This window comes from Leptonotus elevatus, chromosome 20 (assembly GCF_054856555.1).
Source record: "Leptonotus elevatus isolate MCC_2025b chromosome 20, RoL_Lele_1.0, whole genome shotgun sequence".
NCBI classification, from domain to species: Eukaryota; Metazoa; Chordata; class Actinopteri; order Syngnathiformes; family Syngnathidae; genus Leptonotus; species Leptonotus elevatus.
In genome coordinates this window covers 2,763,276-2,790,667 of record NC_141258.1, presented here as the reverse complement: position 1 = coordinate 2,790,667, position 27,392 = coordinate 2,763,276, and the positions used below count along the sequence as shown (strand labels likewise).

General features: G+C 42.9%; 1 protein-coding gene and 1 long non-coding RNA gene across 3 annotated transcripts in view; both read left to right on the top strand.

The window, feature by feature from the left end:
• LOC147156387 (uncharacterized) overlaps nt 1-2,749 on the top strand; it is a 63,523-nt gene extending 60,774 nt beyond the window's left edge. Inside the window, exon 3 of the long non-coding RNA XR_015091498.1 lies at nt 2,576-2,749. This is a non-coding gene — a long non-coding RNA (uncharacterized LOC147156387). The remainder of the gene's footprint in view (nt 1-2,575) is intronic.
• Nucleotides 2,750-2,758: 9 nt separating this feature from the next.
• Nucleotides 2,759-27,392, top strand: LOC147156386 (thyroid hormone receptor alpha-B). Of its 2 annotated transcripts, none has more exons than XM_086063606.1 (8): nt 2,759-2,944; nt 10,853-10,914; nt 12,732-12,832; nt 13,068-13,215; nt 13,424-13,629; nt 16,643-16,789; nt 17,580-17,838; nt 18,434-27,392. In XM_086063606.1, exons 1-8 carry the CDS (start codon nt 2,889-2,891, stop codon nt 18,682-18,684), a joined length of 1,230 nt encoding a protein of 409 aa, XP_085919732.1. In that variant the 5' UTR covers nt 2,759-2,888; the 3' UTR covers nt 18,685-27,392. The 2 variants fall into 2 exon arrangements, with proteins under 2 accessions (XP_085919732.1, XP_085919733.1); XM_086063607.1 differs by lacking the exon at nt 2,759-2,944 and adding an exon at nt 5,848-5,957.

The following is a 27,392-nucleotide window of genomic DNA, read 5'->3' as shown; positions in this document are numbered from 1 at the left end:
GAAGTTGCTAAATATGGTGGCGACTCCCCGCTGTCCGTCCTCAGCAGGGGGTCCGCTTTGAACTGCGAAAGCCGCTAAAACCATCAATTTAAAAAATAAAAGTAATCCTGCCAAATTAGCTCCCAAAGAATCGATAAAATGGCCGAATCGCCCAGGCCTAATTTGAAACGTGAAGCGAAGATGCCAAGTCGTGAAGTCGGGGCTGCTTCTTCTCACAATTAGCTCGCTCGCTCGCTCGTGCTAACTTTGAAGTATTTTGAGAATGTGTGTCAGCGTGCGCAATTAAAGGTGAAAGCTGCTGCGGGGAGATGCCTCGTTTTTGTGTAGGTCCAATTAAAAAAAACCTGAAGGGAAAAGAAGCCCCCGCAGTGTGTGGAGAAATGAATGAAATTCCGTTTGGGTGCATCACAACACACTCGCATTGTTTCCTTTCCTCTTTTTTTATTTTTTTTATTTAGGTCAAACGCAAGCATAAGATTAATTTGCGTCATAATGAGCCTGTCACTGCGCCGTATTCTAATATTGTAAACAGATGTGGTCAACACATTTATCTTCATTAAATATGACGCCATGTGCTCACACAAAGCACAAATCCATAGCACACTTTCAAATGGAGATGAGCACAAAAACATCTGTATGCCTTAAATCTCCTGTCATTGATTATTTTTTATTTTTTTTTGCCTTCATTCCAGAGTTTCCCTTTCAACTTTTCCTTTTATGCCCTCACACACAAAGGAGTTTTGATCTTCATTTCACCTTCGCACGTGTGAGCCGTCGTCTGTTGTTTCTCGTTATCTCGCCGCTTTCTCGCTCCGTCTCGAGGCCAAACTCTCGTCTCTACGACCTTGAACCGGACGAGTATTATTGGTGACTTCCACTGCGGGAGGAGACGTTCAAGGACTCCCCTCGTCGTGGTGGAAAGAAAAAGTTCTTCCAAGAGTTATAGGGGGAGTTTTTCCAGAAAAATAGGCAGGCTTCTGCCAGCGTCCTGCTCCAGTATGTTTTGGATTCACCTGACATATAATAGTAAATATATAGTAAGTGAATAAATGAATAAATAATAAAATTAAAATAAATAAATAGTAAAAAGTATAAAAATAATACAATTTCATAGGAACAAATATTAGAATTTAGGTTGTAAATGTAGGTCAATGCTACCGTGTATTTATAATGAAGGAGAATAAAAAAAAAGTTGTATCCCATTGAGAATGACGCAAGGATGCTACCAGCTACCGTCTTAGCTTTATTTCTGGATATGTCCAAAATGTATTCCATTCAAATGTAGATCTGCTTTGAAAAATGAAGGAAAATGCTCAGCATGCCCGCTGTGCCCACGCCGCTCGGCTTTTTGTACATTTTAGCCCTGACGCTAGAAGAACATTAGCTCATCTATTCCGCGTACATTTCTTTCACTCCAGCAGGAACAAAGACGCCATCTGTCCACCGTCCTCCCGCTCTCCCGCGGCGATAAGTGACCGATTGTTGCGGCGCAAACAAACACGAGTGCCATGTGTAATGGCAGTTCATGCCGTCGAGAGAGGCTCTTTAATTTGGCGCCCCGTTAGTGGACAGCCGCCGTTGCTTGCTCCCCCTCGTTAAGCTCGTCTCGTTTGTCGGCTGCCCGTCCGCGTATATATCTCGGAATTGACCCGCCCTTAAGCTTTCTTTGTTTTTTTCTTCCTCGCGTTGTTGTTGTCCAATCCAGTGCTCCCAACGACCAAGCCACAGGCCTGCCTATATTGCTCAGTAATGAAGGTCGCAGTGAGTTGTCTGCATCGATACATGGGAAATTGCAGCCTGGGATATTTATTTAGTTTAACCTAGAGTAACAACATATTTAAATAGAGTTTAAAGAATTAAACACTTTGTGCGACTCCTGGTGTGTTCGACTTGGCCCACCGAGCAGTCATAATACTACAGTTTCATTTGCACGGAGCGATTTGGATGATTAGTCCACTACATGTCAAGTTACATTGTATGGAGGACTAAAACTGCCCAAATTCAAAATAAATAAATGAATAAAAGTGAAAATAAAAACAGATATAAAAAAATATCATTCAAAAATTAAATACAAAAAAATCTATCTAAACAGTCTTTCACATCTACTTTGGGGGATTTTTGCCACTCTTCCTTATATATATGTATTTATTTAGTATTTTATTTATTTTTAATGTTTGCAGTTTTGGTCCTCCAGAGCATAGCGCTGTTATGTCATTTTGTGAGCACTCCAAGCTGAGCAAAGTTGACACCACAAAGTTGACACAATTTGATACCTACTGACGCAATGGTGTTCCACAGGGATCAATCTTTGGTCCACTAATGTTTGTTGTGTAGTGCGATACAGCCATGTCGTGCAAATTTGAAACCAGATTTAACAAACCACATTCAAATCATTACAGAAAGCACACATCCACACCTCTTTAAGTAGTCAATAGTCATCATAATTGGTGATTGCTATTTTTGTCTTGTATTATGTTGCTTCTTGTTTTTTTTATATATTACTTTCCTGTATTGTATACCTTGTTTTGAATTTCTTGAATTTACATTGCTATAAATGTGTCCTGTCGTCTTCCAGGCTGGATCGCCCTTCCCCCTCCTCAACTTTGAGGCCGACCATCAACCCCTCTGCTACCTCCAAGGTCATTCGTCAAGGCCCAAAGCCATTCATACCGCACGCTACGAGGGGTCCGGTCCCTCAGGAGACCACCGCCTCCCCTCCCCTCCCCTCACCCCCCCTCCCCAACCCAACCCCCGCCTGACACCGCAGGGTCTGGACCCTGCCATCTTCCGGCGACCGACCCATCCCGAGCGTCGAATGACAAGCGTGCATCCGAGGGCGGGGCTTGCCTCAGTCTCTCGTGATTGGCTGCTGGATGGAATTGAGGTGAATGGAACACATGCCCAAGGAGCAAGAGCCTAACCCACTCGAGGGCGAAGAAAAACGGTAAGTGAACACGTGCTGTACCTGTACTGTACACGCAGAACCGCCACGCCTCGTGCATCTCGTCACATCTGGACCGGCCCATCCAGTCGGGCCGGTACGAACGCAAAGAGAGGCGATGTGCTGAAATAAATTAGAAAAGTCGCTTTGATTAAAAGTTCAATAACAGTCTATATGTTTGAATATAAATATAGACTTCTGTCTAGACAAAAAGGTGTGGAGGCTATTGTTTGAATGCCTGTTTCCTCTGCCAAGGACATTGTGTATTTATGTATACATTTGCATAAGTTCCCATCATTAAAGGTACTGTAATGCCCTTGCGTGTGGGAAAGGAGTGCTGTCGCACTTTTAGCCTTTTATCGAATGGGACGAATACAAAGTGACGCATGAGAAGAACGGCTGTTTACGTTGCTTTCTGCAATCACTCTGAATTTTTCCAAAGACAAAGTGTCCATTCATACAAAATAAGAAATCAGATTTTTGCGGGGAGGAAAAACTCATGTCATTTGTTGTGTTCAGATGACTTTTTGCCTAAAAATCCAAACATTATTGGCATACACAATTATTTCATAAAGCGTCTCACATGCTGTCATAAAATGACGTGAACCTGTTGCACACGTGTATTCATATCTGATCACGATTTAACTTGAAGCAGATTTTATTTTTTATTTTTTTTACATTTTCATTTTATTAGCGTACTAATAAAAATGACAAGTGTTTTTTTTTCTTTATATGACCAACTTCACCTTTTTAAGATGCCGATCAAATAAATGCTGTGCTCGTCAAGCTCATTGACATTCTGTTGTGAGCTAACCGTGGATTTAATTCGAACCTGGTTAAAATAAAAAATGCAATAGGAGAGAGACTTTGTTTTGCGTCTCATGCGCCTGAACCGACGCTTGCGTCGCGTTGCGTTAGCCGCGCTCGTCCGTCCTCCGGAACCTTTTGAGTTTCGACACCTGGGAGCCGCCAATCAATCAATGAGACATGAATCACATTTGTCTTGACTTTGTCACATTTGATGAAGTGAGATCAGGCCTCCAGGTCTTCCTGGTCCTATTTCGACTTGTGCAGATGTGTGCGCAAGTGTAAACAAGCTTGAGGTTTTCCTTCCCGAAAGGATGTCCTGTCACGGCGCGCTAACAAGCATTGTTGTGCGTCTCCTTGACTGTGGATTGTGTGACTGATTACATCACGGACGCTTTGTGCGCCGAGGGGCTTGAATATCCAGTCGGGCCGTGAGTGGCGTTCACTCGAGGCGGGCGCCTGTCAGCCATGAATAGAGGTGGCGTAATAGAACGGGAAGGGGATCTGGAGATGCTCCCTTGGTGAAAATCTTTCTCTTCACTGTGATGTGATAGCAATTATGAGGGGAAAGAGGCAATTTTGACCTCAAGGGCCACCATCCATTTGCCTTATTTACTCACTCAAGGCAATTTGCTTGTGATTTTTCAGAATATTGCAAATAAGAATGGAGATATTATGCTAATCCGGTTTCCTCATTTTTGGAATGAAAGCCGGTTTACCCGGTGAAAACCCACATAAGCACAGCTCGAACGTGCAAACACCACACAGAGAGGCCGCAGCCAAGATTCATAGATGAGGCAGATGTGCGAACCACTAAGATACCGTGCTGCCTTTGTATAAAACAGCACATCCAGTTACAGTAAATTAATTCCCATGACTCACTTAAATGTACGACTTGCATATTCGGACAGACTGGCACGCGCCCTTAATAATAATAAAAAAAAGTTTATAGCCAATAAGGCACCATGTTTAATCATGCCAACTTGATCTCGTGATGTAAACAAGTACATTGTATAGAGCAGTCATTCAGAAGAAAAAATAGATATATTGTTGCAGATTATTATCCAATTTTACTTTGTCAAACTAATAGGGATGAATTAATCGGATGAATTTCTCCTCTACTATTAGGGCTGTGCAATTAATCAAAATTCAATTATTATTATTGAATTAATTATTATTTAATGGTTTATATTATATATAATCATATTATATGATTTATATTTATATAATTAACTTTTTTTTAATTATTATTATTAATATTAATAATAATAATAATAATATTTAATTTTTAAATAACTAATTTAATACATTTTGTTTCATCCAAAAGGAACTTGCATAATTATATCGTTTCAAAGAATTTTATTTCTTTTTTATTAGTTTTTTATGATTTTTGTGTTTTGTACCAAAAAATAAATGATTGTTCTAATCGTGATTTGAATTATTACCGAAATAATCGTGATTAATATTTTCTTCATAATCGAGCAGCCCTATTTACTATCCATGCCAATGATGTATAGTGACAGGGAAAACAATTGAAACAAATGGCAGAAGGTACATTTCGAAATTTTCAATGAACCTGCTATTCATACAACAATCACGACACACTGACTGCGAAAATTGAGGCGAGATCATCATTATCTCGGTATATAAACTTTGTTGGGTGTTGCTGCTCATGGGAAATATGTACAGTAATTGTTATACAATGCGAGCATTATACTTTGAATGTCAGGCAACCCCGGGAGCATCAGTGATGGTCACATGTTGGGATCATGATCTTGTTGATTTGCTTTACTTTGGGAATATTAAAGAAACATGATCGCTCCTGGGCATTCTCTAAATAATCAATACTCTGTTTCCCCAAATATTTTATTTCTATCACATGAGGGTTAAAGAAATTTTTATAATTCGATATCAGATATGGCATATTTTCACTTCTTATGGCTGAATGTGGAACATATGCCCTCATCTAATGAAGTTGCTCCTCAGGCCAGGTGGAAAAGGGCGAGCGCGGGCCAATCGGGAAGCGGCAGGGGCGGAGCTTAGTGGGAAGCTGCGCATGGGGTGCGTTTAATGAGTGAGTTAAACTTAGACCGGTTGTCACTGCTGCTGCAGGGAAAAGAGCTTCCAGCGCTCCACTCGGACATCGGATTGATTTGTTTTGGTTTTGCTTTTTTGCCATGCATATCTTATCACCTTGCTGCGTCACCAGGTTAGAACTACAACACTGCTTTCTTTTCAGTCACATCTGCTGTCACAACAGCTGATTTGTGAGTGTGCGTGCGTTCGGGTGTCGGTGTGTGTGTGTGTGTTGAAGGAGTGCGAGTTTGCACTTTGAGTACACTTGTGCAAGTTTAGCTCAGGTTACTGGGAGACGACATGTGAGAGATATAACACATTACAGTGCAGCGCTTGACTTTTGGCGTGTGCGCGTGTTTGCCGAGCGCGGCCGTGATTCCACTTTGCGACGACGCGCATTCCGCTGGCAGCGCTTTTGCTAGTGCGGGCCCACTTATGTTGGCCTTGAAGAAGAATTTGCTTTGCCCCAAACAAAGTTTTGAGTTTCAAAAAGCCGCGCAGACGAAAACAAACAAAGCGGCAAAGAAAAATACAAGCTCAGCACACGGCAAACGAACCCAAACCCCCTGCCTTCGCCGCCGCCGCCGTCGTGTCACATGACCGCCGGTCGCCCAAGGACACTCCGGGGCTGTAGTTACCTCCCGTCATCGCTCGCCGTCTCGTTTTTCCACGCGTTTAAGCACTTGCGGTTTCAGTGGGAGGGCCAAAGGGGGGAAAAAACAGGTTTCCGCAGGTGTTTGGCTTTCTGGAAAACTTCAAAAGTGTGCATACAAAGTCACTGACGATGTCATGCTTCACTTCCCGCTTACTGACAGCGTGAGTGTGAGTGCTTGTCGGTCTCTTCTACAAGGGTGGCCACAATTAGGTACACACTTTTTAGATTAACTTGTTTTCAACATACTGGTGGATCATTTGAGTCAAGAACAAAAAAAGTGGATTCTAGTGTTGGACAGGGACTGAAGGCGGAAAAGGAGATTTGAGCAAAGGGAGGAAGTGTGCAAGACGGAAGGAAGGATGATGTTCAGGAACAAAAGAGGAACAAGTATGCATGAATTAAAAAAAAAAATAGGTGTGAAGGAAGGAAGGAATTTTATGTATAAACAGGTTTGAAGGAAGGCAGAAAAGTAGGTTCAACTGAAGGAAGGATGAAAAACATTTTTAAAGTGGGTTTGAGGAAAGAAAAGAAAGAAGTGGGGGGAGAGGAAGTCAGAAAAGCACTTGAAGCTAAGCGAAGGACAGAAAGTTAGAGAGGTCGTAGGAAGGACAGAAGGTGATAAGGAAAGCAGAAAAGCAGGTTCAGGAGGTGGAAGGAAGCAAGGATGTAAAGAGCTCAAAAAGAAAGAAAAAAGCAGGTGAAAAGTACAAAAAAAAAGGCAGAAAAGCGAGTTTAAGCGAAGGAAAGAAGGCTGTCATGATCGTTGTATGAAATGGATGTGAGAAGAGGAGGGAAGAAAGGAGGGATGGGCGATACCGGCCACCGATACTCGAGGCAAAAAAAGTAATATCTGATGTCAAATTAGTCTTCCATGCCAGTAGATGGTGCCACACTGCGGCCGACACATCACGAATCTTTATGTGCATCAGAAAGACAGAAACATATTTGCTCACAATTATCTGTCCTTATGTTAATTGGAATTTTAATTGCTATCAGTCTGAAAAATTTATCAAACATCCCTAGAAGAAAAGAAGAAAAAGACCCCTTGAGGAAAAAAACTGCTTTGAAAAGAGTTCTTGAAGGCAGAAAGGAGGAAAAAAAGTTTCCCAGCAGAAAATTTGTCATAAAATCAACTGTGATTGTGACTGGCGACCAGTCCAGGATGTACCCTGCCTTTGGCTGCAAGTCAGCTGGGATTGGCTCCAGCTCATCCTGCGACCAATAAAGTGTCCAGAAAGCGGATGGGTGGATGCGCTTTTCCTGGCAAATTTGGTTTGTTTACAAATCCACACGCCTCTCAAAGTGGAATAAGTTTGCGTATTTTCGTGTGAATCAAAAAGTTAAAGGTAAGGTTTGTTTTTCTCCTGCCGTGGGCCGTGCCAGCAATGCTAAGATCATGTTTGGCTAGCGAGCCGTGTTTATATTTCCATCGGCGCTATTTTGGGCTTGATGCTCTCGGAGGCTTTACGTCCTCGTATAAACGCAAAAGTGAGACGCGTCGTGTTTTGGTGCTAAATACGGCGATGGCAAGTTTGGCCAACAGATGGCGCTTTAGATAACTTTGCATTAAACTCATTTAACTTTGTTGACCAAAACTAGCAAAATAACTCAAACTAAAATTGAAAAAAACATCAAGATTTCCCCCTTATAGAAAAACACAAGTGACAGCGACATTATTCAAAACAAGCTTTGTTCTTCTTCTTTTTTTAATCCCCACTTCTCGGATTTGCATAAACTTGCATCAACTTCCACAGAAGTGGAATTGATGAAAGCTTTTCCTTTCCAGATAGTGTAAAAAAAAATAAGTACAGTAGTACCTTGACTTGCAAGGGCAGGAGCTGCCACTTGGGAGTTTGACAGCAAGACCCTAGAGCCATAAAAACGTCTTGGGTGTCATGTTGCTGTCACTCTGGAAGTCAACAATCCAGCTTCTGGTGACAGATCAAATAGTTCACCGCCTCGCAAAGTCACGGCAGAGCGGCGTCTTTGCGGAACGTTGCTGCTTTTGTTGTTGACTGACGACACTGTGGAGTGGAAGAAGCCTTTTGTCAGCTCCGAGCAGCCGCGCCACATTCCTCGCATGGCGAGCGGGAATATTATCGTACCAGTGAGCTTGGCGACTGGATTCATGAAAAGATGCTAAATGCCTGCTGAGATGTCCTTAAAAGTGAGACGTCATTTGATGGCTTTTGGCTTGAATCCAACCCGTTTACCCTTAAAGCTAATCATGTCATTTCCCTGAAAAGGATTGACAGACAGCTTTACGGCATCGTTAGCATAAAAACTGTTTGTTGTGTGTGAGCAGAGTGACTGAACTGAAGGCAAATGACACAAATGATATGTCATGACTACGGGTGTCAAAATTAGCGCGTTAATATCACGATAACTTAAAGTGTCTTTAACGGCACTCATTTTTTTAAACGCTCGATTAACGAAGCCTCTACTGAAGGGAATTCCAGGCACATCCACGTCAAAATTACCCAATAGAAATGCACTGTACTACACTGTCGCTAAAATGTTTAAGGGGCAGAATGTTAGCGTGGAGGAGCCATTTGGACTGTGTAGCACGACCGCCGGTTTCCCTGCTTTGAAAGAACGCATTCGATTAGCCGTTAGCAACGAGCTAGGTTGCTCCAGCAAGAGGTGTCCGTAGCACTCTCAAACCCTGTGAGAGCCAAGAGCCCAATGGACGCCGTCTTGTCAGTTGGAGTGACCCCAAGCCACTTGATCTTTAGATGTGAGGCGTATTTTATTCAGCAACTCCAGAAAATAGCTCGTTAAGTGTCACACTTAGTCTTACTCTTGGCCCCGCTGTCACTTGCAGCGGAGCGGCTCTCTCTGGCTTGCAGTAAAGCGACGTCACTTTACAATCAATGCGCAGCCGAACTTGACAAAATAAAAGCGTAAATCCTGCGATTAGCTACGATTAAAAAAATTAATCGACTGACACCTGTAGTTATGACACAATGGAAAACTGTATTTCTATACTGTATCTTTCAAAAGTGATTCATATTCCAGTTGTTTGAATAGAGACAGCACGTGCGCTAAAGGCGAGTTAGCGTCTCAGCTGTAGCTAATGCGACTGGAGGCTGTTTTTCAAGCAGGACATTGAGAGTATGCGTTGGGGTTAGGGTTAAAATACATCAATAGTGTAATAATGGCATAGGTTGAATAAGCTACGAAAATAAAAACCGGCAAGGCATTTCTCTTGGAGTGAGGTTTTGAAAATGGGAATCTCTTTCCTCTCCACTGAGCCGCCATTAAACGACCTTGATGTGACGGCAAGACGGCGGATTCCAAGAGCAGAGCGACTCGGGGGAATTGGGAATCACTTCCATCTCTGACGCTCGCTCATCCTCCTCTAAGGCTTTTGTCACAAACGCCCCCCCCCCCCCCCAAAACCACCACCATCATCCACCCACCCACCCTTCTCCATCTGCGCTCGGCTTTCTTCTCTGCCGGAATTTACCTCTCAACTTGACGGGCGTCTTGTGTTCCTGCCTGTACGCTGGCAACTCTGAGTTCCTTTAGGTTGAATTCCCGATTGTTGTTCTTCCTTGCAAACGGGTCTGTTTGTTTTGACATGGCATGGAGAGGTGGTTCCCAAACAAAACAAAAGAGACAAGAAAGTTAATGTTCCATCACTGGATATAAAAGCAGTTGAGATTGATGGAAAGTTGCTTTAATTCAGACTATTGTGACTTATTCTTTTGGTTTTTAACTCATTCACTCGCAGCCATTTTCACTGAAGCAACCCTCTTCGCTCCCGGCTGTTTTACTGGATTTTGACAGATTTTGCAAGGCCCACAGAATATTGTGTTCTATCTATAGAGTATATTCTTTCATCAGGAGAAAATGTATATTTGTTTCTGTTTTGCAGCAATTAGCATTAGAATATAGCTAAATTTGATCATTATTCACAAATCTAGATAGAATTGTAAGTAAATTAGCTTTTTTTTTCAACATGGCACTGGTTGACCTCTTTTGCTCTGCTGCCACCTGCTGGCCGTTTCTGTAATAACTACCATTTCTTCAACCATTTCTTGCAGTTGAGAGGCTGCATCAAAGCCGTCTGTATGCTCTAGCATTAAATCAAATAAAAAACATTATTTTATTTATTTATTTATTTTATTTTATTTTATTATTATTATTATTATTTTTTATTATTATTATTATTTTTAACGTATAAATACATCTTTGGGACACTTAAAACAGAACGTATTCATACGTTTTGGGAGCAAATTAGTTAAATGGCTAATAAAGCATCTGCTAAGGATGAAACCTTTGGGCCAGATGGGTTTGACAAGACCAAAAACGTTCACAACGTTGTCATTTCTTGACTTTCTCTCTTTCTGTGTCTCTCACTCGCTCAGGTGGCTCAATGGCCCGAAGAGGAAGAGGAAGAACAGCCAATGTTCGGTTAAGAATATGACGGGTGAGTCAGCTGCATGACAAAGTGTGAGCTCCACTGTCTCTAAATTTCACTAAGAAGGATTTGAAAATTCAGCCTAAAAAAGCCAGTTTCACTCAGCTATATGAAATCTGGTGGGAATGTCTATTATGAACAGACCCACAAAAAAGTCCCAAGGGACCATCTCCTAAAAAACAGGAAAATCCGTTTAAAGGTCACTTGTGGCCGTTTCCAAGGTTTGTTCAAAATCAAGCTTCCCAGAAATGAATTTCTTCAGGCTTTTGATTGGTTAAAATTACCTCACAGCAGGGGGTTAGAACACCATCTTTTGCTTGGGCATATACTTTTATAGCTATTTGGACTTTTTTTTTCTTTCTTTTTTACGTCTTATTTGTGTGATTTCTGGAACCCAGCGTACCGATTTGCACTTCACCTCACAGGACCTCAAACTTCCATAATCACTGCTATCCACAAAGTTTCCGAAGTGCAGCACTCCTAATCATGTTTGTCCTATGGAATGATAAGAATGTCAAAGTTTCCCTAATGGAACGTAAGACCGGTTGTGTAACCAGCACAAACGTATACGGTACAGTATGTCCATACTTTGCCAAGACTCACTTAATCCTACCTGGCAAAGAGCCTCATGAGAATGACCTTTCTCGTACAAAAAGAAAAAAAAGAAAAAGTATTTTGTCCTGTTTAAACCTCATCCGTAGTCATAGAGATCATAATGAAGGTGCCTCAAGGCATGCTGGGAAATGTTCTAACCTTGATTCACCCCTGATAGAAGCTGCTTCATCTCTGTCAAGGATGTAGTTGCTGGAAGTCTGCTAAGCTTCATCCGAGTCTTCCAGTTTTCCGAAAGCACACACTGGCGCCTTAGCTGGACTTTTTTTCTTTTTTTTTGCTGCTGGGATGATGATTATCTTGAGGTCTTTGTTGTCTTTACTCTCGGTTCTTTCTCGTCCACTTCTCCTCGGCTTTATTTGTGATTATTATTATTTCACTGTTGTCCTTTCTCTCGCTCCCTGAGGGCTTTGACTGTAATTTTCTTTTCTCTGGTTTGTGTCAGCAATTTCCATATCGGTCATATCATGTTCACGTTCATTTATTTGTCTTTTTCTTTTTTTTTTCTGCCTCAACGCTCTTTTTGTGGCCTGTCAGCTTTCATTGTATATAGACGCCTTTCGTTTTTCCCACCGTTCCATGTTAAGTGTAGCAAATTGCATGAAAGTCCCTTGCCATCTGTGCTTCCTTACTCAAACTTTGGATGTACTCCCTACTGGGGAGATTTTTTATTTTATTTCCTGAGGACCCCCTGGTATTCCAAACGGCAACTAAACATAACTACTGCTAAATCCCATAGAAATGATTTGTTTCAACCAAAATATTTGTTTTTAGTTTGGACCCCACTTGATGAAGTTGAGACATTTAAATCATTCAAAGTAGGAGAAAATGTTGTTATTCCCGTGGGACAATTCACAGTTTTTAAGTAGAGAAGCTTAGGTAGTGAAAATGAAAATGATAATGACGTTTGATTTATTAAAAAATTCGGCTGACCCCATTTTGAGTCTCCTTGGATAACTTTTGTTTTTAAATGAAAAACAACAAACAAATTATAAAAAGTCTGTCAGCCAACGAGCGCAAACGCAATCTCAAATTTCTGTTTAATTTCACACTTCAGTCATTTAGTGTATAATGGTAGTAGTTCAGCTGCCCTCGAGGTACATTACTGCCACTTAGTGGACTGGAGTAAATCATGTTCAGTTTACTACCATGACACTGTCAATGCATAGAAAGGGGGAGATTAAAGTTGTTGATGTTGTGTCTTTGTGTGCCAGGGTACATCCCCAGCTACCTGGAGAAGGATGAGCCATGCGTGGTGTGTGGCGACAAGGCCACAGGCTACCACTACCGTTGCATTACCTGTGAGGGCTGCAAGGTACACGCACGGGCTACAACTTTAGGGCTTTGCAGCAAGGAAAGTTAAAAAAAAAAAAAAAAAAAAAAAAGACAGGCATTTTCAATCATGGAGGCAGCACTTCATACACTACACTTTATACACTTGTCAGTTTTTGGATGAGTAGTTTCTCATAGTCCGGCCGCGAAAAACTAAAGTGAGGAAGTTGTAGCAGGGCGCGAGATCAACACATCCGTTATCTGTTGTGCCACTGCAGGGTTTCTTCCGCAGAACCATCCAGAAGAACTTGCACCCCGCCTACTCGTGCAAGTATGAAGGCTGCTGCATCATCGACAAGATCACGCGCAACCAGTGTCAGCTGTGTCGCTTCAAGAAGTGCATCGCTGTGGGCATGGCCATGGACCGTCAGTCTCCATCATCCGTTATCGTATACAGTGGTGCCTTGACTTGCCAGTTTTTACAGTTAGGAAAGTAGTAGTTGCATCCAAAGAAAGTGCTTTGAGATGTTTGAGTTGTTTTGAAGCTTGTAAGTTTAAGGCACCACTGTATTTGGCATGTTTGCGTACGTGCGTTTAAAGACAAGAAAAGGTCATGGTCGTCTTGTTCCGGCAGTGGTGCTGGACGACTCCAAGCGGGTGGCCAAGCGGCGTCTGATTGAGGAAAATCGGGAGCGCCGCAAGAAGGAGGAGCTGGTCAAGACGCTCCAGAACCGGCCCGAGCCCAGCGGCTCGGAGTGGGAGCTGATCCACATGGTGACGGAGGCCCACCGGCACACCAACGCTCAGGGCGCCCAGTGGAAGCAGAAGCGCAAATTCTTGGTAGGAAGACATTTCTCTTTCCTGTCGCATGAATTTGGGGCGAATTTCGTCCCTCGACATTTGCAAATGTGCATTTTGGGGATTTTCTCCTACTAATTAACTTCCACCGCTTCCATTAACGATCGGGACCTTTCTTTGCATCATCTTGAGTAGTCTACCCACCCGCTTTTTCCGGCGTCAAAAGGAGCCTGGCCTGCTGGAATCTTCCGTCACCCTGCTGTTTGCCTTCTCGCCGGCTGGCGTTCGGGCGGTATCGTGTGGTAAAGAGAAAAAAAAAATCTGCGGTTTCGTGTGAATCTGTGCCTTTTGCAGAGAATAGTTTCGGTTATACAAATGTTTTTTTTTTATATCTTTACTAGAGCTGTCAAACGATTACATTTTTTAATCCGTTCAATCACATCTTAGAATTTTGATCAATCACGATGAATTAAAAAGGCTTTCTTTTTAAATCAACATTTTTTGCCCGCCAAATTTGAAGAGCACCTGTTATGTGTTAATTCTTTCAACATTTAACTTATTCACTCGCAGCCATTTTCACTGAAGCAACCCCCTTTGCTCCCGGCTGTTTTACTGGATTTTGACTGATTTTGCAAGGCCCACAGAATATTGTGTTCTATTGCTATAAAAACATGGAACCTACCGAAAGAAAGACTAGAGAATCTTCTTTCATCAAGAATTTTTTTAAATATTTGTATATGTTTCCGTTTTCTTCATTATTCACAAACCTGTTAAAAACACTGGCAAAAAAAGAACTTGTTGCAACATGACCCTGATTGATCTCTTATACTCTGCTGCCACCTGCTGGCCGCTTTTGTAATAACTACCATTGCTTCAAGCATTCTCTTCAGTTCAGAGGCTGCATCAAAGCCTTCTGCATCCTCTCGCATAAAAAAACCCATAAACTATAAATATGTCTTTGGGAGCATGGTAATATTTAAAATAGAACATATTTTTACGTTCTTGGAAGCAAATTATTTAACTACTTTCCTTTAATGCATGTAATATTGTTTATTGCTCAAACCTGTGCTACCTTTAACGTAACCATCCGCTGCCAAGCTCAAGGATCATCTGTGGTCAAAATTAATAGTGTGATTAATCTGCGTTAATACATGATTAATTAATTAGTTAACGCTTTAACTTTGTTAGCACTAATCTTTTCATGGGATGTCAACAGGGAAGAACTAAATGAAATGAATTTCACATTGGGGTGTTCTCACTTTTGTTGCACACCGTTTAAACATGAATGGGAGTGTGTTGAGTTATTTTGAGCTGTCATTTCGTCAGTGGAGTCACACGGTGTCCCAATACTTTTGTCCACGTGTCGTTAAAAGTGGGACGGGGGAGCAGCCCGTCTGCCTCAAGCTGTTTGGTTAAAAATGGCAGCCAGCTAATGTTGGGAACGGCTGCTTCCCTGCAATGGGAACCTGCAATACGAGGCCCTCAAAGACGAGCACGCGAGCTCGTCTCGGCTCAGCGGGATAAACAAACGGCAGGAACAATACGTGCGAGCTGGCGTCCCATCTTGACTGCATCTCTCGCTATTCCCGCCTCAGTCTTCTGCGGCTTTATTCACCATAATCCATCTGGGCTTCTAATTCCTCTCAGTTCTCCTCCTTTTGCTTTAATCTCTTCCCACTCTCCTCTCTCGCTCTCTCTGCTCGCCGTCCCACAGCGAACCTTCCCGTCTGTTTTTCCTCCCCGTGCGGGGTTCGCTCGGGGAGTTTGTTGTTTCTCAGGTTAACTCGGGTTCGCCCTCGTCAGCATCCTCTGACATCACTCCACTTTTCCGAGCGTCTCACCCAAACATTGCGCCGCAGGATTCTGATTTTTGGGGACCGGCGGGAGGGGAAGGCACGAGAAAGGGATGGTGGCGGAGCAGCCGTTGTGCAGAGTGGTTGCTAGGCAACTAGAAGGATGGAGATGGGTGCGGTGGGAAGGAGGCCACGAGGAGTACTTGAGGAAGTGTGTGGAGTCTTACGATTAGGGCCTGGAAAATCCAAGGAATTTCCAGTTATTTGTTGATTGTCCAAATTGAAGTTTCAAACAAGCTTCAGATGTGCCACACTTGATTGAAGTGAGCAACTAAGGTAGCATAATGCCCTCGCATGTGGGCAAGGGGAGCTATATATTTTGCATGGATGTCTGTTAAAGGGATACTTGACTCATTGAGCCATTTTCCGCAGTGAAAAGTTAATATTTTGTCCAGAATGAATTTGATAACTTTATTATTTATTTTGTACTATTAATACCTTTAAAATCAAAATGTTCCACTTTCTGCTGATTGAAGATAACATCAACAACAACCAATCATGGTTCAGATGTTTTCTGGGTTTGGTCAACAAACTGAGCCAAGATTGGACCTTACCTACTTCCTCAGCACAGGTTATGTCATCTTTAGTCGACAGCAAGTGGAAACATTTGTTTTTAAAGGTATTAATAGTACAAAATAAATAATGACGTTATCACATTTATCCTGGACAAAATATTAATGTTTTACTGCTGAAAATGGCTCAATGAGTCAAGTATACCTTTAAGAGCAAAACAAAATGTTCATATTTACTCTATGTTTGAATATGATGCTTATTCATTCGTTCATTCCATAAATTCATCATTCCCGTCTAGAGTTCCCATGGAAATTTACAGGAAACTTTATGGAAAAATTCCATTGCTTTGCAACCCTATTTACAATGTTAGCACATTCCCTCACTAGCTGGCTACCCTGTGTCGTACTGTAAAATGTTTGTCTTACAAAAGGATGTTTTCTTCAATTAGCACCTCCTCATTTGAAACAACCAGCATGATTGTCATCAATCACTACTTCTTCTTTGTTTGAATAATTACCGTAATTATAATCAATTAGCACCTCCTCATTTTAGATTCCTTTTCCATTCCTCTCCAGTTGCTCTTGTTTCTCTCCACTCCCTTTTGCTTTTCCTCCTCCTCCATTTTCAGCTCTTTAATTCCGCTTTCAAGCGTCCCGCAATTAACGTCGCTCGTTTGTACTCCCGCGCAGCCGGACAAAATCGGCCAATCGCCGGTGGCGCCCACGTCGGACGGCGACAAGGTGGACCTGGAGGCCTTCAGCGAGTTCACCAAGATCATCACTCCCGCCATCACGCGAGTGGTCGACTTTGCCAAAAAACTGAACATGTTCTCCGAGGTGAGAGCTCCCGACCGTACAGTCGTAAAAATGTACGCCCTCCTGAAAAAACGGTTCGAATTTCACCATATTAACAGTTTAACAGAAGAGTTTCAGAATCAGCGCAAAAGCTGAAAAATAGAAATAGACCGATATGGGGGTTTTTCAGGGTCAATATGGTTGCCGATTATTAGTAGTCAACGATATTTGAAACCGATTTTCAATTTTCAGTAAGAACAAACACAAAAAACGGTCGGCGAAAAATATTGGCGCAAACATTTTTTTAAATGCAAATGCCAATCTTGACTTTGTTGTAATGTCCTAAAGCATTATTGCTTATTGAACTTTTTTTTTTTTAATCTTAGACAATAGATTTCAGTTTAAATTTCTATAAAATAAAATAAAAAGGAGCGCGCAAGGTTTTAAGTAAGTCTTAAAAAGTTACATGGAAACTTAAACAAGTAAATACCATTTTCAAATACAAATTAATCCGCGTCGCGTGTGCGTTGAAGCTAGCGCAGCGGGAACAAATGTACACGACACATCTGGCCGGCGGAATGAGAAATGTTCATTAAGGAGAATTAATTGCACAGTCCCAAGATTAATATGAGGGCGCTGGAGTGTGCATCCATCACGGCACTTTCATCTGCGGACGTCAGCGTTTTGCCTCGCTCAAATTGAGGCATAAGCGCGGCGTGAAATGTATTCTGATTACGTGGTGTGTGTGTTTTTTTTTTTTTTTTTTATCTTGATCATGTAACATTGGTACATGTACTCATTATGCCGCCCCCCCCCCCCCGCCCCCCCTCAGCTGCCCTGTGAGGACCAGATCATCCTGCTGAAGGGCTGCTGCATGGAGATCATGTCGCTGCGGGCGGCCATGCGCTACGACCCCGAGAGCGAGACGCTGACGCTGAGCGGCGAGATGGCGGTGAAGCGCGAGCAGCTCAAGAACGGCGGGCTGGGCGTGGTGTCGGACGCCATCTTTGACCTGGGCAAGAGTCTGGCGCAGTTCAACCTGGACGACACGGAGGTGGCGCTGCTGCAGGCCGTCCTGCTCATGAGCTCAGGTTAGTCGGCGTGATCTGGTTGCTGGTGTTATGACAATTTTTAGGGATATTTTTATTTGACTTGTGTAAAAGTATGTTTACATAATATTTGATATACATTATGTAAGGTCTGACCGTTTAATTGGCTGGCCAATTTATGCTATTTTAATTATTTATTTATTATTAACACGTTACAACAATCACATTCAAACATTGACGATTTTTGTTGATTTTTCTCTCTTTGCTGTAAAATTTTAACAACGGATTGTTTTGCATTATTTGTTAGCATTAAGATAGCGATAACCTTTGTAACTTTTGTGTTCTGGTCAAATACACAATGTGCTTTCTCTTGTTTTTTATGTTTAAAAAAAGTGAGTGAAAATAAAAGGTAAATAAAAAAATTATAATTATTAATCATTATATATATATATTAATAATAATAAAAATATGAATAATTAGGAAATATTAATATTAAAATATGACATTGATTTACCACTGTATTCCTTCTCACCTCATTCACTGCCAGCCTAGCAAAAACGGATCTTTGACACAAGTTAACACAAAAAAAGAAAAAGAGAGGGCCGAGCGATTGACGTTGCGCGCCTGCTCTCCTCAGACCGCTCGGGCCTGACGTCCGTGGACAAGATCGAGACGTGCCAGGAGACGTACCTGCTGGCGTTCGAGCACTACATCAACTACCGCAAGCACAACATTCCTCACTTCTGGCCCAAGCTGCTGATGAAGGTGACGGACCTGCGCATGATCGGCGCCTGCCACGCCAGCCGCTTCCTGCACATGAAGGTGGAATGCCCCAACGAGCTCTTCCCGCCGCTCTTCCTGGAGGTCTTCGAGGACCAGGAGGTGTGACGGAAAGGCCGCAAACAAACAAAAAACAAGCGGGAGACCCGCGTCGGGGCGAAAACGTTTGTCAAACTGGAAGAAAAAAAAAACTCACCAGCAGGACGTGGGAGAGGAGCAAAACAGGAAATACAGTCGTGGCGGCCCTTCTGTCTGAGCATGCTGTCATTTTACGCCAACACACACACACCTCACGCAGAAACGGCAGCCATAGCTCCTCTTCAGTATTACGCTCACGGTTCTTGCGTGAATTCCTCAAGTCAATCTGAGCCGTTACAAGTCCATCCCAAGCGACACCGGTGCTAACCTTCTTCAGACTACTCCATTTTGTTGTCTTGACCATGGCTCCATATCTACCTTTTTGTTAAGTTTTTTTTTTTTTTTTTTTTAAGTCATCGGACCGGCGCCTGTGACACACACACAGCATCACCTCAGAGTAACGTGAATGCCTCATTGGCTGCCTTGCACGGTGGCTGTTTTTTTGTTGTTTCTCTTCTTTTGGGGTCCTAACCTGCGGGGCCTTTACAGAGTCCTCCTACAGGCTTCCATACACATTTGCCTTTTGTTTGTTTTGGTTTGTTTTTTTGTTTTTTTTTAAACCGTCTTAAAAAAATAAAACACGGACATCATTGAGTGCAGGCAAAGCACGCCAAGAAAATGGCGACCATTTACCTCAAAAGTGGACACATACCCCCACTGGTTCCGGGCACTACCTCACCTCTATACACACACGCACACACCTCCGTGATATTGCTTGCAAAGACGTACCACTGAAGAAGACAGGAGGGCCCGCCATCTTTCTCTAAGATGGAAACCTTAGAATCACTTTTGGATTTTTTTTGTTTTTTACGGGACCAAGAGTTGTCTTTTTGAGAATTGAAATCCACATGGAACACACACATACACACACACACCTCAAAGAAGCGGCCTAAAAGGAGAGCTTGGACGCCACACGGAGAAAGGCGAACCAGGGAGCATCCGTGTTCATTCCCTCTCCGGAAGCTCCAACAGGCCCAACTTGTGGCTCGGACGCTGGGAGACGAACAGGAGCGCCACCACCAACAACCCCAACCCTGACACCCCCGACCCCGACCCCGCCCACCAATCCCCACTCAGCCAGGCTGTTGATGTGTTTGTTTTTGCGCTACTCCCAACTGGTGCAAGTAAAAAAAAGAAAAAAGAAAGAAGAAGCGGCCTCTGTGTGACAGAGGCGGCGGGCTCAGCCCAACACTCACGACTGTCAGTATTAGCGACCATGTCCAATCCACCAATCGGGTGAGGAGGGGCGGGGCTTGAGCACCACCTTTTACCGAAGTGGGAAGGGACCCTCCTTGTGAGACAAGGCAGACGCCCTTGGGATGTTGGGTTTAAAAAAATTAAAAATAAAAAAAGAATGCCAATTCAGGTTTGGAATTCGACAAGAAGAGGGGAAAAGGCTGAGTGTGTGTGCGTGCGTGTATGACACAAACGTTGCAAAGCTGCTTTAGTGCAGGGTTCTCAATCTTGTTGGGTCCGGGATCTCTTACAAGGGAGACATTTTTATCTTTTCTATTTCATTTTTCCTGATTTTTTTTTAATTATTTTTTTTTTTTTTTGGGGGGGCTAAACATTGCTCCATGATGCGCTTTGGAGTCCGCCACGAGTCTAGCCTCCCCCACGCTATAAGAACTTTATAGTTTTAGTTATTTTTACAAGGCCTGTTAGTTTGCAGGCTAGCTTTTGGCTAGCAACTCCCACCGGAGCCTTAAAATTTATATTTTGGCGGTTCAAACACTATTTCAAACTAAATTGTACAATTTTCATGCCTCATTTTATGTGCTAAAAAAATTCCACTTTTTTATATATTTTAATAACATTGCTTTAAACTAATATTAGCTTATGAGTCTGGTTTATTATTTTGACCCCAAAAGCACTTTTTTTTTGGTGATGATGTGACGTAATAATTTATTGCAATTGATTTTGCGGCCCCCAAGGTACAGCCTTTGGACCCCTGTCGAACCGGTGACCCCAGTTTGAGAACCGCTGCTGAAGCAGGTTTAGCAAAAGCAAATATAAATAATTATAAATCATTCAAAGAAAGAAAGAGATGACTTTTAAAATAACTCCTGAACAAAAACGGATTCATTTTTGCTTTTCCTCCTTTTCTTGTTGCATTTTGGGGGGCAAGGAGCCGTCGTCACGTTCGGACCACGCATGCAGTGTAACCGCCATATTGTCCATGTGTGTGTGTATGCGTGTGCCGTCCGACCCCCCCTTCCCCCCAGCCACCTCAGAATCCCCCTTTTATCAGGAGCAACTTACAACCAACAAAACCGGAAAATGACCTACAACCAACAAAACCGGGAAATGACCCTTTTTTTTTGTTTGTTTGTTTTAAATATTGATGTTTTTTTATGATGAAATATGTCTTTGGAAAAAAGAAACTCACAGCAACAAAAAACTAACGGAACTGAAACACAATCTCGTCATACCTCACAAGAACAAGTCAAAAGGAGCGCGGGAGTCTTCTGTTTTGTTGCCGGCACATGTGAACGCTTGGAAAAGAAACAAAGATAGGAGAGTCGTGCGCTTGTTGTGTGTTTTGACAAGTTACAAACCCACACCGCCCGCCGGGCCCTCACACTCCGGCGCCCTCTACTGGCGCGCTTGTGAGGGGGTCCAGGGTGGTCTTGAGTTTTGTCAAGGCTGAGTGTTTCTGGTATTGAATGTAGCTGACAGGAGTGGGGGGTGGCTGCACCCGAACCCCCCCCCTCCCCCCCCCCCCCCCAAAAAAAACCTTTCACACACCAGCAGAGAGGACGGTGCACACACACACACACACACACACACACACACACACACACACACACACACACACACACACACACACATAACATACACACCTGCGCTGTTGTTTGTGTTTGTGTGTGTTTGACAAATGTTGTCTGTTCAACACGGCCAAACCGTCCAACACATTAACTGACGTCACCTGACCTCCCCCCCAACCCTCCCTCCCTGACCCCCTCGAACCCCTACCCGTTGTCATGCAGGCTTTGTGTGTGCGCGTGTGACTCAATGACATGCGATTATTTTATTTTCATTTCATTTTTATTTTGCCGACATGCTTCGATGTTATTATGCAATTTCCCTCCAAAGTGAAACATCATCTGCTCACTTGTGTGGTTACCCAATCCGCACGCACAACTCAATCTGCAATCTGCCGGAATGACCAATTCAGCCGCCGAAGCTCGTTTCACTTAGCAAGAAATTTGGCACAAAAAAAAGGACGACATGGTCAAAAAGACATTTTAGTTACGAAGCCATTTCAGGGTTCCTTTGATTTTTTTTTTGAAAATTCAGCCCCCGAAGCCACTTTCACTTCGTACCATGAAATTTGGTGGACTTGTGTATAATGAGTAGACCTACAAAAAAACCTCATGAAGCCATATCCCAAAAAACACAAGGAGCCTTTTATTTTGGTTTGAAGAGGCCATTTGAAGGTCAATTTGTTCATTTTGCGAGGGTCATTCGTCCCTTAAGTCACTTTCAACTTAAGAACATGACATTTGGTGGACTTGTCTATCATGAGTAGACCTACCAAAAAAAAAAAAAAAACTCAAGAAGCCATGCCTGAAAAGACCCAGAGGCTAATTTTGGCTTGAAAAAACCCGTTGCAGGCTGATTTTGGTCAATTACACGTTTCCTTCACGCCAGTTTCGCTTAACATGACATTTGGTAGACTGTAAAAAAAAAGAAAAGTGAAAGTATTTTACCAGTTTATAAAAAAAAAAAAGGGGAACAAACTCATGACCTTCAGCTAGGGAAACAGCCACTCTACTGCCTGAGCCATGCCAATCTTGCTGTTTGCCACTGTACTGCATTGCTGGTGTGTCCAAAATAAGACCAAAAAAATGGTCTCTTGGAGGTACAAGGATTCCGCCTGACACCATCAAAATACTAACACACAGCAGGAGCGGCGTGGCTCGGGTGCTGGAGTGGCTGTCTCCTAACCTGAAGGTTAGTTCCTCAACCCTTGAGTAGCTTTTCTTTCTTTTTCTTTTTTTTTTTTTAATAAACTGGTTAAAATGTACTCAAAACTCTCCTCGTAAAATGTAGTTAGAATTTCTGAGTGGATTTTTTTTTCAAGTGATATTTTCTTTTTTTCTTTTTTACAGTGCAAGAAAAAGTCTCAAAGTCAAAACCAAAAGAGAGACGCAGGAAGTCATTTGTCCTTCAAAGACGGACGACTAAAATTCGTCCAGTCGCTCCCAAATATATTAAAACAAAATTGACGATGCTTAACTGTGAAAGAATCTGTCGATTTTTTTGCGTTTGCCTTTTGGGTAACCTCACACCCCAAGTTGACCTTTAGCCTCGCTGCTGAACTGGATGGTGTTTTGTAAACTGTGTGTGTGTGTGCCTTTGTGTACTTGTTGCTCTGATCACTCTGGGCGGGTCCACAAAAAAAAAAAAGGCCCTAGATTTAGATTTATTCCCCCTAAATTCCTCGCCTCTTTGAGAGACGTTCAAAGCTTTAAAGTTTTCTACCCAGCGACCAAGTTAATGTAAAGTGCGCGAACGGACGTGATTGGCCGTCACCGAAGTTCCATTTAGCGACACGTCATGAAAATCCCCAACGAAAAGCACTTAACTCACAAGCACTTTGGACGCGAGCGGGCGTCTCCAAAAAGACGCAAAAAAAAAAAAAAAGGTTGCGACGAGGCAAATGTGATTTGCATGTTTTTGTGATTTTGACTTTGAAAGTTTACGATTTTAAAAGGAGTGCAATAGGAAAGTCAGCCTTATTTTGTAAGAAGCGCGTACGAATCATCCGCTTGAGGAATTGTGATCCGCCCACTTGAGAGCAGCAAGGCCACGCCCACACACACACGCACGCAAGCAAACACACACACACACACACAGAGCATTTTTTTGTGACTGGGTAACAAAAGCTGTTGAAGAATTCTCTCAGGTAAAAGACCATTTTTTTAAATAAATGATGATGAAACTTAGATGGACACAAACGTTTATTTTTGTTGTCTTCATTCAACGTGCCGTCGTCCGGCATTTTCGTTGCGCCATCGCCGGAACGTCAAACATGTCCGTCAAGTAGGTTGTTGACTAAATGTCCTGTTTTCGTTTGTGTGATGTGTTGAATTTTGCTTCCCTGTGAAAGTTAACGCTTGCCTTTTTCCCACATTTCTGGTTGCAGCCTTATTCTAAAAACCGAATCCTTGTTTGTCCCTCAAACTTGTACATGATGACATTGAAACGTGTTTTTTTTGTGTGTAGACTTTTGAGTCCCAAATGTTTTTATTCAGATTATGAAACGAGGCTGTTACTAAAATGTGGAGAAAGGGCCGTTAATGCTTTGAAACAAACATCACTACATGTCATTTTAAACACGTCAAATGAATCAAATAATTTGAGATTATTATTATTGTGATTTTCATGTGGGATTTTTGATCATCTTTTTCTTCCCTGTCAAGAATGAGATGCTGCTATACCCGCAAGTCATGAATCATATCTGGATTATTATTATTATTTTTTTATGTTACTCCAGCCTGCTTTTCTGCGTGTCTGTGTGTGCGCGCGCACGTCTGGCAACTTCGCCGCTCGCCCCTCCCCCTTCTCCTCGTCCCCCCTTCAAAGCACCTTTCGAGGCCCGTCTCAAGTGCGCCACACTTTGGAGGAATGTACCTAATCATGTGTCCGCTGTGATTCAGGCCAGGCGAGTGAACCGATTCGCAAATTCGGAGGGTCGTATTTCATATTTAAACTTGTCGCTGAGGAGATTAAACGCGCGCGGGAGATTAAGTGACGTCTGGATGACGTCATCGGGTGCCAAATAATTATAGCGTAGATTTACATGGCGTCGTTCACGGAACTTAAGGACGCTCATAAAAACAACTCAAGGGGGTTGATTAGACTGTTGAGTAGCCGTTAGCATGACGGAAGATTCTAGCAGGGGGGGGGGGGGGGGCTAAACCTCTTAAAAAGATGCAGTGAAAGGCTGCATTCAGGAACTTCATATCTTCATGTCTTAAAAGAATCAAAATTCAACCATCTTAACATGTATTAGCAGTCGTAGTTAGATATGTTTCAATGAGCTAGCGAGCTATGCCTACATCCTTTTGCATGGCTGCTATAGAGCGCCACATTGTTGGCCATGAGTGCACGCATAACATGAGGAAGGCGCAAAAGCGGGGAGGGAGGATTTTTTTTTTTTTATAAGACTCACTTGAGTGGGCTTTGGGCTGACGTGGCAGCTTTAGAGCGCCTCGTTGTTGTTTTTTTGTAGAATTGAGTTGAGTGGTTTATTTCATATACTTGATGATTTTGGTCAGAGTTGTGAACAACACACTTTATGGGGGGGGGGGGAGTGAATAGCAACTTTAGTCCTGTCTCAGAAAGAGACAACATGAAGGAAATCATTTTCGAAGGAAGCGAGTGCACGGCAAGTTACATCACACAAACCTCCAGGCCCAAACTTTGAGAGCCACTAAATTTTCACATTGAGAAGGTTTTGAGCTCCTTTTTTTTTTTTTTTTTTTTCTCCACTGGAGGACTTAAGGAGTGTGAAATGTAAGCCCAAGGCCGGCAAAAGCCAACCGAGAGCACTTAACAGGAGCGGCTGGGAAACGATCCTGCCTAGACAGCAAAGAATGTACACAATCGAGAGGACGAACTGGAGATGCTTTATAGTCTGCTTTACATATGCAAATGTTTGTCAGGTGGAAAAATTATTTCACGGCTCAGGTCAGAAAAGACGGGCCTCCGAGGGTGTTTCGAGCCCCCCACCCCCCTCCTCTCTTTTCTGTCTCCTTCATTCGTGTCCCGTCTCACGACGACATCCGCCGCACACGATGTCAGTCCTCCGTCGTATGCAAAGCCAGGAAACCCAAACCGAAGGGATGACACAAAAAAAAAAGAAGCAAACAAACACTCTGTAGCAGGTTCGAGCCGCCTCACACGACACCAGCAAAGTCCAAACACCTTTTCCAGACCTCACGTCCACCCGCGACGTTTTCTTCTTCTTCTTCTTCTTCTTCTTCTTCTTCGCTTGCTCACGTCGTCCGTCCGCCACACGGGAAAAGACGGCGCTCGCGTTGCTGGTCATCGATGTTCGTGTGTCGCACTGACGTTGTACTCAAAATGTGTGTCCGCTGTTCGCAGACGAGAAAAAAAAAGACGCCGACCGCGATGTGCGCTGTGCAATGTGAACGCTGCAGTATTTCAACGCGCTGAATTCCTCATTTTCAGATGTCAAAACTCTTTTTCTTCTTTGGGAAGTTCTCGCTCCTTTTTTTTTTCTTTTTTTTTTTTAGAAAAGAAAAAAAGACCAAAAAAAATAACAGTTTCACACAAACCACCTCGCAGTTATGCTCTCCAGTCCTCCCGAAGGCCTCATGTGACCACGGCCTGGCCCTGCATGCACTCAGGGAGGTTAGATGGAAGGTGCCAAAGACCGTCAAAGTTTGTCAGGATGGTAGGCAGACGTTCTCAGATGACAAAAATAACTAAAAGGGTCCTCAAAAAACAAACAACTTGGGTCCACGCCAAACGCTCCAAGAAGAAGATCTACTGTGTTTTCATGCGGTTGGCATCCCAGGCGAAATCTGCTGAATTGGCAGAATAGCAGAATACCTTTTACACAGAACCCAGCAAAAGGAGGATATTGCCATGTCTGCGTGCAAGTTCGTCTGCTATGTGTGTTAAAAATGTAGTTGGCATCCTTGACAGAGAAAGAAATCCTTCAAATTGGCCCATTCACCTTTCACGCAGAACCCAGCAAAAGCCGTGTCTGTGTGCAAGGTGGCATCCCAGCCTGCAACACAGATGTCTACGTCTGGCGTACATGGCAAAAAATAAAAAAGTTGGCATCCCGGGAGAAAGAAGTTTTTCACTTTTCACACAGATCCCAGCAAAATCAGGAAATACCATGTATGCGTGCAAGTTGACATTGAATCCTGCAATCAGATATCGATGTCTGGCTAAAACAAACTAATAGTAAACTAAATAAAATTTGTTCACATGGAACCCAGCAAAAGCAGGATTTTGCCATGTTTGTGGGTCGTGTGTTAGGGTCAAATGTACACCAGGGACCTTTCTCGCCTCGATGTCCCACGCTGGTCACACGGGTTCATGTGGACGCCATTTGTCTTTCAGGAATTGACAAGAAACCTTTGCAACGTTGGGCTTTTCTTTCACACGCAAGCTCGTCGGGTGCCAACATGCAAAATAATAATAATAATAACAAATAAATAAATAATCGAATGACGTTGAGGATGCGTTGGGGCCAAAGCACAGGAGGAGCAAATAACAAAAACAAAAAACGCGCAGGAAAATGGCCGCCGATCTACTGTGATGTCCTCTCATGTAACAAAACAAAAACACGCTGGACTCTCGCCCACCACACACAAACACACACACACACACACCTCCCTCCCTTGTCGTGGGGGCGGTCAGGTGTGCGTGTGTGTGTGTGTGGTGGTCCGCATATGACAATCAGCGTGTTTGTGTGTAAAATGTCCATGTGTTTGTTTGTTTTGTTTTGTTTTTGTTTTTCAGAGCTTTTCTTTGTGGGTCAGGCTTTTCAAAGGAGAATATTTTTATGGTAATTGTCGCTGGTCTATTTTAATGAGATATTTATGTAATAAATATGTGACTTCTCACCGCCTCTCTGGTCTGTTTTTTGTTTGCTTTCAATGATGCACTAATAAACCTCAAACATCACA